General features: G+C 36.9%; 1 protein-coding gene across 4 annotated transcripts; it reads right to left on the bottom strand.

Annotated features, from left to right (window-relative positions):
* Positions 1-894: 894 nt before the first annotated feature.
* Positions 895-14,250, bottom strand: LOC102690327 (alcohol dehydrogenase class-3-like). Of its 4 annotated transcripts, none has more exons than XM_015345213.2 (11): positions 14,167-14,250; positions 13,851-13,920; positions 12,925-13,001; positions 11,788-11,889; positions 10,972-11,122; positions 9,314-9,401; positions 7,941-8,160; positions 5,989-6,249; positions 5,209-5,341; positions 3,090-3,228; positions 895-1,021 (listed from the first exon to the last, which is right to left on the bottom strand). In XM_015345213.2, the coding sequence occupies exons 3-11, from the start codon at positions 12,940-12,942 to the stop codon at positions 991-993; spliced, it is 1,143 nt and encodes a 380-aa protein (XP_015200699.1). In that variant the 5' UTR covers positions 12,943-13,001; positions 13,851-13,920; positions 14,167-14,250; the 3' UTR covers positions 895-990. The 4 variants fall into 4 exon arrangements, with proteins under 4 accessions (XP_015200699.1, XP_015200696.1, XP_006629897.1 ...); XM_015345210.2 differs by having other exon boundaries at positions 12,925-13,017; positions 13,803-13,920; positions 14,167-14,249; XM_006629834.3 differs by having other exon boundaries at positions 13,803-13,920; positions 14,167-14,249.
* Positions 14,251-14,884: the final 634 nt, after the last annotated feature.

The following is a 14,884-nucleotide window of genomic DNA, read 5'->3' as shown; positions in this document are numbered from 1 at the left end:
GCATCTACTGTATGTGAAATTCCAGATATGCCCTAAATCTGTATTAAGGCATCACCTTGTTTTTGCTGAATGATTTTGCAGCTGTTCGCTTACTCATCTTTAGCCTTATTTACCCTACCCATTTGAAAATCTAAAGGAGGAACAGCCAAAACGTTAACTGTTTAAAGACCCAAGTTTCAATAAAAAAAAAATTGTGACAGTTTAGGGGTGTCACATCACTACCAGCTGGGATCTTTCAATTGTATAATATTATGTACTACAGGAAAACAAGCCTCACAAATGCTCTTCTAGTATTGTTAACTATTCCAGTGAGTTTTATAGTGCAGCACAGAGTTCATCTTTCAACACACTTTCAAACCAGAAAAATCTATTTTACATCCTTCCTTGGAAAAATTCTGGTCTTTTCCCAAACCAGAAGACAAAATGTTGCCATTTTATAGGTTGAGAAAGAAGTTAATTGTTGAGAGCTGAGTCTCATTACTCAGCTAATTAAGTGTCCCTCCCTTTAAGGACCAGGCATGGGAAACTACAAAATTCAGCAGACAGGGTTATAATGAGTAGAGACTTCTCAGAACTCTCTGTACAAAAAATATGCTCTCTATAACACTGCCCTACATTCTGTTACAATATCCACGTAAAAATCTTATAAATCAATTTAAAAAACGAGTGATTTATGAATGAATGAATGCCACTTGATTTCTGTAAATTAATGTAAGAGTAAATAATGACATTAGGTTTTATGGTTTTATGCCTGATCTATTCCACAGTTAAGGGTATTTCTATAATAAAGTGTTTCGGAATCCTAATTTCAGTGTCAGTTAATATGATTTTTCTGTACTGTATGTTCAGAGGGGATTGTTCATATCAAAGTAAGGACTGAGAATACCCACCACATACTGTATGCATAAGTATGTATTTTATTTTCTTAGGAACAGGACACACAAATGGAGAAGAGTCCTCTAAGTTGTCTTCTGCAAACAGCTGCATAAATTAATCTGACATTTTTATGACTGTTCGGATGCTGAAAAAAACAGACAAAAATAAAAGTCAAGACATCAATTAGATTTCATTTTCGCATTAAACAGCACTTAATATTCTGTTTGTTGTATTGTACAGTATGTCTGCTATTACTGCATTTACACTGACACCAAATGTCAGCTCCATTCTAAGCCACCTTCTCAACTGAGGCCACATTAGATTTCCCAGAAAGCAATCAAACCAGTGCAATATTTTGCTATTCCAGAACTGCAGAAATGTTTAGATTACACAATAACCTTCATTTAGAATGTTTTGTATTAATCTACCAAAAAAGTACAGTTTTTTAGATTTACAGTTGATCACATAGTAGGAAAAAAACAACCAACACATTAGAAATGTGGAAATGATTCTTGGAGTCAATTGTTGCAAACTATTTTCTGCTAAACATTTTTGAAAATGTTAAAGAATATTTCTAAAATAGCAAAATAAAAAAAAACATTCAGACTATGGGCATTCTTGTAGTGTATAAGATACATTTCTAACATTTTGCAAGTCATGATATTCTCTATGTATTAGAAAATTACTATCAACATCAGTTGGTGATACATACTGTAGAAATGCACTGTTTAGTACTACAGTTCCCAAATAAAGAAGATGTCTTAAGTTATATTTCTGCAAGTACAACAGCGACACACAAGCTTGTTTCCCAGTCTTGCTTATGACAAAATTTTCACAAGCAAAGAAGCACTTCAGAACATGCTTCATATATATGATATAACACTGCATACAGTTTCCTGGTACAATTTAAACCAGTCTACATTACAGAGATTACTGAGAAAATACAAGAAATAGAAAAGAGGCTGGGAAAAAAAATAGTGGCTGTCATGTCACATTGATAAGTACAGTACTGTAGTTCAGTTCAGTTCTGTATTTACACTGCAATGAGTATGTGTGCTTCTGTAGGGAGAGCGGCACAGTGGTTTAGTGCTCAAGTTGAGCCCTACAGTCCAGATATTGTCTGGCATTGCCACTGAGTCTGGGTTATATTTGTTATCAGCTGACTGTGGCTGACTGACAAGCATTTGTGCAGAAGTGGCTAAGCTTTGCTGTAGTTGAGTAAACTTCAACTGGCCAAGATTGTTCTCCACAGTGACAGAAAGCAGAAAATGGCACATTCCAATGAGAAGAATACACAGTCATCATTACTCCTGCGGTGGCACAACTACTGTGGTTGGAGAAAGATAATAATGGTAATGAGGATTTACACTTAAGGCCAAACAGAACACATTTTTTGTATTCACAAGCAGAGTCCTGTGTAAAAGATCCTTTCCCTGGATACTTTTTTTACAAAAACGTGTTGGGTCATTTTCCCTTTTAGAAATCAGTGAATGTAGCCAAAATAAAGTATGAGTAAATGATCAGTCAGAGACAAAATAGTGAAGAGTCCATTGACCCTTGTCAAGAATCTTGCACAAATAAAAGGAGCAAATTTCACTTCTTACATTTTAGAATTGCGTAATTTAGAGAATCCAAGCCAAAAACATTGATAGTTAAAAATCAAAGGACTGCATATTAGTAAAATTGTGGTGTGATCCTGACATGTCTATATACAGTATTAATGATGCTATACTATAGATGTTGTGCTTCTAATGAAAATTGTATTAAAGGTGTAAAATGGTAAATTTGAAATGAATTTTTACATTACAAATTCCCATTGGCAATGAGACATATTAAGAAATCTACTGGTTACTCGGTGAAGTGCATAATTTGTAAAGAAACAAATCATTAGGACAAAAGACCTCAGACAAAATTTCTGAAGAAGGAAACTGATATTTATCTCTTCAAAGCTTTCCCAGACTTTCCTAAGTTCTTAAGACACTTTGTTGCCCTTTGTCTGTTATTTCCACAGTGATTCCAACCTTTACATTCACACATACAGGCTTTGTATTTTTTGTTTTGGTTTGGATTTGGGAATGAGCAAATATAATACCCTAACATTCCCCTTAACATGATTTTAAGGATAGTACTTCTGAAACCAGCTTTATAGCTGAGCCATGATTGAGTAATTGAAACATTACCAATACTATAGACCGATTCTCATTTTTTGCTACCTTTTCCCACTAGTCATGAGGTCAAAGGCCTCATTCACTCTGTCCAAGGGCAAAGTGTGGCTCACAAACTCATCCAGCTTCAGCCTCTTTGCCATGTAATCCTCCACCAGCTTGGGCACACTCTCCACACTCTTCCAGCCTGTGAGAGACAGCATCAATATACTTTGCATTAACCCACACAGCAAAGTGTTATACATCTGTGTCAGACAAGCTACATTCATCCAAACATAACTCACTCACCCACCCACATGGTGTAAATACTACACCCATCGATGAAGCCACACAAAAATATGAGATTGGTTAAACCTTTCTGAGACGGAGCTTCTTCACTTTGTTTTGATCAATTGCAATAAGTCCACCCATCAATCTATTTACTACTTTATCCAATACAGGGTTTAAGGGGCCTATCTCAGTAAGCAACAGGTGCAAGACGGGATACACCCTGGATGAGATTCCAGGCCATCACAGACCATAATAAATCACAACTGACTGAGGAGCTTATACAGTAGCTTGGAATTTGTGAGTTCGTATTTGAGATATTTTTGAAAGCATAGTTTTTGGAAGATAGTTTTTGGAAAAAGTCAGAGAGAAAAAATTTTGGGGAAAGAATTTTGAGAAGGGTCTCAGAGAGAGACGCTGCCCAGCATTTATATTGTGTATAATCAAATAAGAGAATAAGTCTAGTTAGTAAGATAAGACTTTCTTATTTTTCTTGCACTGTAAGTAAAGAGCAGCAGAATTTGTAACTTATGATGGCATTTGTGTGTGCTTTAACTCGTTTTAACTTAATTTGTGTGCCTTTTAAAAAGACCACCCCCAGTGTGTTACAGCATTATTAACAACTGTGTATTGTATCCTTTGTATCTTTGTATACATGTCGGCATGTGTTATGGTTGACATTCCTTATTCTCAACAAGAATGCTTGGAATTTATTGTTCCCGTTTCTAAATGTTTCGGTTAATTCAAAACATCTTCACTACAATTTACACCATTATCAAGCATTCTGACATTAATTTTCAGGATTGGGTTTTGATAACAGTAGCCTTGGTTTTGCAAATACTATGGCTTTATTATAGTTCAAATGCACCTTCTGATATTTAAAGCTCTCTGTAATTTAACTAATCTCTGACAACAGCAGAGCAGGTCACATATCCATTCATTTTCTAACCCATTCATCCAATTCAGAGTTGTGGAGCAGTTGGACACTGTCTGAGCTAGAAAGCATCTAATCCAGGCGGCCCTGTGGATGGGATAACAGTGCATTCACAGACACAGATACACTCTGACACCAGGGCCCATTAACCTTCAAGTTTGGCTTTGCGCTGTGAGGGGGGGTAACTGGAGCAGCCAGCGAACACAGAGAACATACAAACTCCACACAGATAGCACCCGAGTTCCAGACATGAACCCAGGCCCCCAGGACTGAGGCAGCAATGCTAACCACTGTGCCACTGTCGTACCCCCAGAGGACATACAGTATGTCAACTACATCTGCTCTACACTAAATCTTGCATACAGTAATATATCAAGGCAAAACAATGAAAAGAAACTTGCCAGTGGTTCTTAATCCTGGTCCTTGAAACACCTGCACATTCTTTTGATCCAGATGAGTTCTTAATTGCAATTTTCGATTTGTGATGCATTTTTAAAATTGTGCTGCTCTCTTAAAAAAAAGCCATTGTTCTCAAGGTATTACCAGTTATTCACTATAGAACCTCTCTCAAGTGGGTCTATTACTAAATTGGAAATGTAACTAATAGTACCTCCTCAGAAAGAAAAAAAATGCTCTTTGTTAGAATGATTCTAAACTATTAAAACTGTATCTGTTAATTATAAATTGATCACCTATTAAGATGTTAAGCAACATCTTACAACACCTATCTTTTAAGATAGAAAAAAGAGCTGAGATGTCTCAGGTAAGCAATCAAACACCAATTAACAATAATTATTAGACACAGACATAGCATACAGAATTACTGAATTGTCTTCAGATAAAGATATTTGTTTAATTTCATCTCAGTTCGAATGTGTTCGATTGGAGTTTTTTAAACACCGGTTACAATTTTATGTATTTTAACAAAAAGTTTAGCTATTAAAATGAAAACACAGCAAACTTCACCTCCAAAGTAAGTGCCTTTCCAATTGCGCCCAAATATTAATTGAAGAGGCGAGGTAGAGACTTCATGCATTTCATTCCAGCCAACAATGACACTAGTTCCCCAGCCTTTGCGACATGACTCAAGGGCAGATTTCTGAAACAGAAAAGAAGCATCTGTTCAAAATGTGCAAATAAATCATGAGACATCTCTCAAAACAAAAGTTATGGGTATTACACACTATCTACAGCATACTTTAACACATTGTACAGAATACAGAGGGAGGCAACCAATACTTCAGATGTCATCGATCAGAAAATGCTTGCAGGAAAACTCATTTACACATCTGTTGATCTTATACAACGGTACACCTTCTTACTTTAAAATCAATAGCTTTCAAAATTAAAATAGTTTAAAACAATATCCTGTTGTAGGAGAATGTTTAGAGCTGATATGCCAGTTTGGTCAAGAGTCAAGTTTGATACCAAGAATAAACAAGTCTGACAGTAGATAAGATGCATAATAAAGTATTAATTTGCTGTAAACAGTGTTGAAAGTTGATATATAAAGTCTAAACAAACTCTAGATCATAGCAACAGCTGGACACCATGTCATATGGACTTCATCACTTTTTACATTCAAATAAAATGCATTTAAAAGCCCAAATGTTTCATTAGTCATCTACATAAGCAAATGTATGTTAGTTTAAACTATCAAAATGTTTAATAATTCCACATTTAAATCAATGGGGTCTCTTGCTACATAAAACTTTTAAAAGTGAACATCTTCCCTACTGAGCTCACCATGACAGAGACGTTCCCAACACACTCGAAGGAGAAGTCCACTCCGCCTTTGGTCATCTCAGCCAGGACCTTCTGGATGGGTTTGCTGTGGTTGTTAGGGTTGACAAACTCAGTGGCGCCGAACACCTTGGCCTTCTCAAACTTGTCCTTGTTGATGTCGACTGCAATGATCCGAGAGGCTCCGGCAGCCTTGCAGCCCATCACAGCAGCCAGACCCACAGCTCCCAGGCCGAACACCGCACAGCTGGAGCCGGGCTCTACCTGTGGGCCGAGACAGAAGAGTTCAAATACCAAGCTTAAACACCAAACTGTCCTCAACTACAACATGTGTATTGACTTTATGTTAAATCTCTCACGAATCCCATAATGAAATTTCCGAGTGATGCAAACTTAATGTTATATACACAAAGAGCAAGCAATGTAACCCTCCATGGCTGAACCACACAGAGTAAACGACATAATGTGGTCACTACCAACATCCATCCGGGCTCCCTTTTACACTTGGTGCCACCTCTGCATATCATCTCGTAATTTTTCACTTAAAGTTATAAATAACCCAACTAGTCAGGGAAGTGCTCAAGTGATTCTAAGACTCCTGTGATTGATCTTCACTCACAGCTTTTATACTTGTATTGCTGTCTTGACCTTAAATGTTATTAGGGAAACAATGAATGAGCATTAAAAAAATCAAATGAATTGTTTACTGTATATTTTTATGTGTATGCTATATTTGTTCTTTATCGTAACTATAGGGTCTTGGAATGTATTTTCATTAAGCAAATCGTTTTAATGTATAAATATAATGAATGATAATCCTCTATACTGTATACTGTATGTACACACAGTGGCTAAGATAGGGTTGTTTACTTAACAATGTGTGGAATAATGGAACCTTTACATAAGTCAGGGATGGGGTTTACTATACTCAATTCCACCCTAAAACAAAATTCAACAACTAACCTGAATTGCAGTTCAGTCTAAACCCTGTCATGATTAAAGCTGCAACTGACATGGTATCAATTCCACTTGGAGTTCACACATGGCTATGGAGATACAGCACCACTCAATGGTATTTCATAATACGTGAAATCTCCTGTTTCTCCTTCTCAATCAGTAGCTCTTGTAGCCTGAATAGTTTTTCCTATTTGCTTTTTTCTTCTTTTTCTGATGCACCAGCCACTGCCTGGAAACCTGGAGACTTTCAAAATTAATACATTAGCCAGGTCTGCTATAGTCTTCAGTGATGTCCAAGAAACATACTGTATACAGTACATATAATTATAATTATGGTTTTTCAGAGGTCGTCTATATAAGTGTTCTTACACATACTGCAGCACACTGATGAAAAACCCGGGTATTCTGCTATTTTACAAATGCTGGCATCATGTGTTAGACCATTTCCTCTACTCTGGATATGCAATGGCCCCTTTGAAACATACCAATTTCTATTATTTTGATAGTATAGTGAATTAAAAGAATTCTAGAATAGTTGTAAATTAACAGTTATTTTGGAATGTGGTCATACAACACCTGAACAGTGGCAAAAAAAATAATTACCAGTTATTACCATATTACCAGTGCAAAAGATGACATTTGTATGCTACACATTCCAAAATCATGACATACCTTTTTGATTGTCTAATAAACTTTTCTTGATTCACTATTATTGAAATCACTTTCTGTTAACTGCATATCTCACTCCACATTCTGCAGCTAAATTACAACCCCTGATATATGAAGTAAAGATATCTATAAAATGTAATTGTGATAAACATTTTATTTCAGGAATATTTGTGCAGTAGTGATGAACAGTTATGTTTCTTGACATCACCACAATGCATTTCGAAAGCCCTCAAAATCAGGTATGAACTGGTATTAACCTGAAATCTACCACAACGTGAATTAATTAATTTGATTTATTGTAAGGCTTCAAGCAGACGAGCAGCAGTCACCTTGGCAGTGTTGAGTGCAGCGCCATACCCAGTTGGAATTCCACATCCCAGTAGGCACACTTTATCAAGGGGAGCGTCGGCTCGAATCTTGGTCACCGAGGTGTCTGGAACCACAGTGTATTCAGAGAAGCTGCTAACGCCAATGAACTGATAGATCTGCTGTCCCTTGCAGGTTATCCTGCTGGTACCATCTGCCATCACGCCCTGTTGTGTATTTTCCCTGCAAATTAAAAAAGTAAATATATGTGGCCAGTTAAGTAAACCTTTTCCCATTGTTGCCAGGCTCTCTGTTTAGGCATTGAGCAGTAGATTTGAACAGCAAACTTAGACTTTGATATCACCAAATATCAAAGGTACAGTATAAGCTCATAACCATAGCAACAGTTTTGACAGTACTCTATTAAATATGTATTTATGCATTTTTCATTTATACCCATCCAATTTTGAACTGCCAATTGTATCTATGCTTTAGGTTTCAGTAAAACTTCCTGTATTGTATGTTCAGGAATAAAAGAGAGCTTTTCCTGTCCACCCTAGCACTGAGCCATTCAAATCTTGACATGCTTTATACTGTAGAACCTTACAGGACTGCCAACTGGCAGCTGCCAACTTGAGAAGCCTTCAAACATCAAGGAAGTTGCAAGAGTCATTATTTCACCAACTGCCAAGATAGCTCTTATTCCACCAACTTATCACACCCCTATCTATAGCAATGTTAAGCCCATTGTCACGATCATAAACCCCTACTTTTAAGAAGGCTCTAGCCCTTCCTTGTTTACTGCAGGTTTCCTGCACCTGCCTCCAGTTCCAGCCCCTTTCCTTTAAGTGCCAGACGTTCCTGCCAATCTGGGCTCAGCTTTGGAAGATGGGACGCCTGGAAGCCCACCTACCAGCGAGTCCAGGAGGGGCTGGATGGCATAGGCTTCACAATGGCATCCTGACCATCTGGGTCCGGGAGCGCCTGGCCTCATTACCCCCTTTTATTCTGACCCTTCGCCGGATCCCGCTCTGGCTTTTAACTCTTGTCTGGTTTGTCAGGATAGATCACCCGGCTTTGGACATTGGAGTCTGATCAAGGACTCCCTTTGGATTTGTAGCTTTGCCTTGGAACACCCCCCCCCGAACACCAGAGCACCTTGGACATGCCCCCTGTTCTTCTTCAGTCCCTACCCTAGTCCTTTTTTCCCCGTGTTTTCTCACTCCTCTCTGGATTCTGCTGTCTGCATAGGGTCCTGAAAAATGCTTCGTGACACTCATTGTACATCACCACCTGGGCAATCAATACTACTAAGAAAATCTTCACCTCGACACACTTATAAAGACTTATAAAGGGACATTATATGGATGACATAAGAAAAAAGACTTAAGATTACCAGTTCTTGTCACATAAATTAGTTTTAGGACTCAGGCAGCACTCGCATTCTCCACACTGTGGCAGGAAGAGGGGAATGACTGTGTCTCCTGAAAACAAGAGCACGTTTAGGATGCAGTGCACTGTTCAGCATTAAATAAAGGGAAACAAAATTCTGGATATGGTAAACTTACAAATTGTGACAGTAAAGGACTGATAAATGTATTGTGCAAACAAAGTCTCTTATTAAAATTATCATGGAGCTACTTTGGAGTCCTGTTATTAGATGGGTTTTATACTAGCATGTTTCAAACAGTCTATAACAGTGCAGGACAAGTTCAGGACAGCAGCTGTCCAACATATCCTTTTCTGGACAACCATCTTGTTCCCCATAAACTCTGGTGATCCTTCTGCAAAACAGATTCCTACTGGAATACCAGTGAAGATGCCAACCTGGATTACATAGAGCTCTGTTTGTCTTTCTAAGATGACTCCAACACATTACATGAAAGATCCTTCTCAATACTTATGGTGTTAAGGCACAAAACAATCTAGCGCTTTTCAATACAATTAAGACAGAATTTCCATTGGTCAGTTAAAAGAACTGTTTTGCAATGATTGACATTATCTGATCTGATACAGATAATAACCTAACATTATGCTTCACCGACCTCAAAAATTCTGAAAACATGTCTTTGATTTCCTGTATTAAGGATGTTCTGAAAGTATCCCAGCTACACACATGTTCTACAGCATATCAGCTTTGTGGGATATGTACTGTAGATGTTAAAGTGTAACTGTATCTTGTGATAAAGTTCTGGTAGAAATAGATTTGCACCTAAATACAATTTTATTTTTTACAAACCTGCAAAAAAACAGGGAGAAGTTTATTTAAAGGATTAGATAAGAGGAATTCATCATTTCCACAGGGTGTGCATAAAGTTGATCACTTTTAAGTAACAAAATAATAGTAAATACATTTAAATAAATGCTCAACATCAATAACACCCTCTATTAAATAAATTGTAAAATATCCATAGTATAATAAATAGATATGTTGAAATTAGTTACTTTATACTAACATTCATCCATTTTCTAACCACGTTCTCCAATTCAGGGTGCAAGCAATGGGCACAAGGCATGGTACACAGGACAGACACACAGAAACAAACACACACAAACTTTTTTTACTATGCACTAAATTGAAGAGCCTGCACGTTATGAAAAAAAGAGGACGTATGGAAGACTAAATTTTTATAATGGCCACATTTTTATGGTCTGTTCCAAACCCACAGTCAGCTCTTTTAATTCAGTGTGTGTGAATAACGATTTACATCTATGTAGATTTTGTGTTTTGAAATAAGCTATAGAAAAGACATTGTTGAAAAAATATCACTGGAACTGCGGTCCTATTTAGGCTGTCTCATGCCGATTGCTTACAAAGAAGAAGTGGTTAGAAAATGGATGGATGGAAATATCATTGGAAGGAGTGAGAGGAGCCCACATGAGATTTATAATGAGATTTTTAAATAAATCAACACTACACTTAAAAACGTGATAATTTTAAACGTGGACTAAATATGACTAGGCAAAATATGAAATGTGAACACAGAAACTGAGACGTAACTAATAAGAACTACATTTTTTATGTACCTAGCCATCAGACCATAACGGCCTCACCTGGTGTAAATTTTGTGACGCCAGGACCAACACTTTCCACAATTCCAGCTCCTTCATGTCCCAGAACCATGGGGTAGGGTCGGGTTTGGTTCACTTTAGTCATCTCAAACACGTAGGTCCAGTCAGTGTGACACACTCCACTGGCTGCAATCTGTAGCATTATACAGCGGGCAGATTATTCCCTTTTTATATTGTATTTACAGTATTAGCACAGTTATTGGCAATTACTTAACATATCAATTAAAAATCTTCCGAACTACTAGATTTAAGTTACTTTGGTTGTAAAATTTAAAATTAATTAATCCTGTCAATTGAAGGTGGCATTTTATTTTAGCATGCACTTTACCCAAAGCAAGAACTTTTCATAAACCCTTGTAGTGAAAGAAATTTAAAATGTATTCAATGACAATAAATACATATAGTCAACATACTCTGTAAAATGTTTAAGATATTAAAATACCATATGCACCAATGCTTTGTAACAGGTTGCAGGCAGGATATACGGTATACTGTATATTTCTAATCATACAAAATAATTTCAGATGAATTACCACTCATATTATTCATAGAGGCACTCATTACAGAAACACAATATAAAAACACTTTGCATGCCTTCATCATTGATTTGTCTTTTTTTAATCAGTCTTTTTATTATCTTGGTCAAGACAAACGAAATCATTATCAGTCAAAGAGATGGTATTTTAGGGATATTCTCACACAAATCCTAGATATCAAGCCAAAAGAGCCTTAGGCATTGCTTTCCATTCCCAGTACGAGTTGGTTTCATGGTGTGGTATGCAATGGCTGGAGCCTCACCTTGATACGAACTTCATGAGCCTTGGGCGGAGCCACCTCCACTTCCTCGATAGACAGGGGCTTCCCAGGCTCCCAGGCCACTGCTGCCTTACACTGAATCACCTGTAGAGCATGTTTTCGTGATGTTGCAATTTGTTAATCTGTTAGTTTATTTAAATAATTTATGCTACATCAGGGGCAGCGTGGTGGTACAGTGGTTAGCATTATTGTCTCACAGAGCTGGGGCCCTGGGGTACTACAGTATGTGCGCGGAGTTTGTATTTTCTCAATCTGTTAGCCACTTACTTAATGGTAAAAGGCTTGAACTGAGTGTTAAGAATATTTTGTTTAAATCTTAATATACGCAATATAACAAAATTTATTTTACATACGAAGGTCATAGATCTGGTGGGCTCTTGTCATCACACTGCATACTTTCCACATTCTGTGATGGAGTATTCATTTATTCATCCATCCATTTTCTAACTGCTTCATTCAATTTCAATTCAGGATCGCAGGGAAGGCGGAGCTGATCCCAGCAAGCAACGGGCACAAGGCAGGATACACCAGTCCATTGCAGGGCACGCAGACACGCACACACACACTCCAGGGCCAATTTTCCCAGAAGCCAATTAACCTACTGTACCAGCATGTCTTTGGACTGCAGGAGGAAACCAGTCTTATTCACTGAGTGCCGTTGTGCTTTCCAGTAAGATGTGGGTTAGTGATAATGGATGTAAATTTAAATAGCAAAAATCTTAATGTCTCTCAAGTACTTAATTGGAATACTTAATTTACAATGATGCAACACCCCCAACCCAGCCCTCTCAACACTCAGATAAACCGGAACTAAGGGCTTTGAATAGAAATATGACATGCAGCTAATGTAACTGTTAACAGGTTCTACTGGAAGTAGAACACTATAATGACCTTTGTAACACGGTTAGGAATCTCACTTGGAAAAGTACTGTACACAGTATCACTGGGGTACATTATCTCAAAGAAGTCAGACTTCTTAGTACTGCATAACCCTTTTTGTAACTCTGACTAATATTTACATGATAATGTGATTATATACTGAGACTGGTCTTATTCCTAGGAAGGGTGTAAATCAACCTACAAAAGCAAATGTACTTTTTAAGTCAATAAAAATAATACCTTTCCGGCTGTTCCCATGGTGTTTCTTCAGCCAGCCAAGAGCCCGTTTAAACAGCCGATCTTTCGCCAGCGTGAACCTGTGAGACAGTGTTACTAATGGGAGATATGACATTTAAATGAAAAGATAAGTGTTCTAAATAACAACTCGCAGCCGCCCAGCGTAAACTGTTCTAAACACAATGCTAAGGATTCCGAAGAACTGCAAATTTAGTTAATATAACATTGCAGTATTTTTTATGAGAGCCCATGTAAAACGTAAGGAACCAAAAGCATCTTAAGCCCATTAAAGATTAGGATAGTCGTGTAACATTCGTGTGACTGTGGGTGACGAAGCAATAAGATTTAGTTATTTCTTTTGTAGCACAGACAGCAACAATAAAATGCACGTCCACTTTATTTTAATCAATACAGCATAATTTGTCACGTAAATTAATAACTTCTACAGGGAATCATTTTTGCAAGATTTGATTTATCGCAAATATTGAGAATGAACGGCTATAACCGGTGCTCTAAATGTAGTTAGCAAAATACGGACTTCAGACAGCTATTGATTTATGTATTCGGGTTGCATAACCTGTAAGTATGTTATGTTCAGTAATATGAACAATTCAAGAAAAATAGTTCATTAACTGAAATAATAACAGCTACAGGTATAATACTGTATGTTCTCACAGTTATGAAAAAGCGAAACAACCCCAGGGATTGATACACAAAAACTTTGCGTTTCAAAATAAGGACAAAACTTTTTACCATACCCCTAGATTATGGCATGAACTTTAGCATTACTGTTTTCAAAAGAAAATTCGACAAAAAGAAAAACACCCAGTAGGGCTGAATGTAAAAAATAAATAAATAAATGAAAAAATAAATCAGATTACCTTAAAATGCAAGCATTACTGTAAGACCTCTAAAGTTTATATCCCCACCTGAATACACGACTTCCTCTTTCAAAGGACCTCCGTAGGCACCTCAGAGTCTCCAGTACTGCCTGTTGTACTAGAGTAATACAGCAGTACAGGGTATAAGAAGCTATAAAGAGCTTCAATTATTATTATTATTATTATTATTATTATTATTATTATTATTATTATTATTATTATTATTATTATTATTATTATTAACTTAGCTGTTAACTGTCAGTGTCTGCAAGGCAATATTTCACTGTCATACTTTTATACATTACAGACTGCATTTTTAATATAACCACTAACATAGACGTGGTGCACTGTACAGATTACTTACCCATAGAACTGTATTTTGTGCCTGCACAGAAAATGGATTTTAGCCGTACGCGTGCTTTCAATTTTTCCACCTTTCAGTTTTGCTGGGTTTTAAATATTATGGGATTTCGTGATTTAGCAAAACGAAAAGCTGTTGTTTTTTTGTATTGCGAGAGATTAAGTGGAGCTTTTTATTTTTTAAAAAATGTTCCTCTAGTTAGGACCCACATTTCGATGGGGGCAGTGATGTTTAGTTATCATTTGACAGTAATCAATCTGCGGGTATTGCAATTTTGAGTGTACATTGAAGGGTAAAAATAATGGCAGTAAAATTCATACATCAATATTTGTTAGAGCCACCTTTTGCCGCAATAAGTTTTAAGTGTTCTGGGGAAGATAGCAGCATAATTCAGTTTTTGATTTTCTGTAAGATATCAGCTGACAAATGTAATTTTGTCTTTAAATGTTTTCTGTCTGAGCATGTGAGTTTGTGATTAAAATACGAAAGTTGGAAGATGTGTATCACTTGTAATCCAGCAACATTTGAAAACGTTGAGTCTAAAACGTAAGTGAGCTTGCTATAAAAGTATTGATTGGAAAAAGGTGTGTATAATTAGCAATGTTTAACTTTTGTAACGCACAGTATATGCCTTAAATGAAATAATAGTACTGTAGCGTTTTGCAGGTTCTTTCTCAGAACTAAAGAACAGTGGAGACGCGATTAACCAAGCACTGGCTTT

Source organism: Lepisosteus oculatus, chromosome 1 (assembly GCF_040954835.1).
Source record: "Lepisosteus oculatus isolate fLepOcu1 chromosome 1, fLepOcu1.hap2, whole genome shotgun sequence".
Taxonomy (NCBI): Eukaryota; Metazoa; Chordata; class Actinopteri; order Semionotiformes; family Lepisosteidae; genus Lepisosteus; species Lepisosteus oculatus.
This window is presented reverse-complemented; position numbering and strand designations above follow the sequence as displayed.

What these genes read in the sequence shown, in the direction of transcription:
- LOC102690327 (XM_015345213.2), bottom strand. An exon ending in CTCATGAAGTTCGTATCAAG is followed by an intron (nt 11,123 to 11,787) that starts GTGAGGCTCCAG and finishes ATAATGCTACAG; the next exon opens with ATTGCAGCCAGTGGAGTGTG. An exon ending in CTCATGACTAGTGGGAAAAG is followed by an intron (nt 1,022 to 3,089) that starts GTAGCAAAAAAT and finishes TGTTTTTTTCAG; the next exon opens with CATCCGAACAGTCATAAAAA.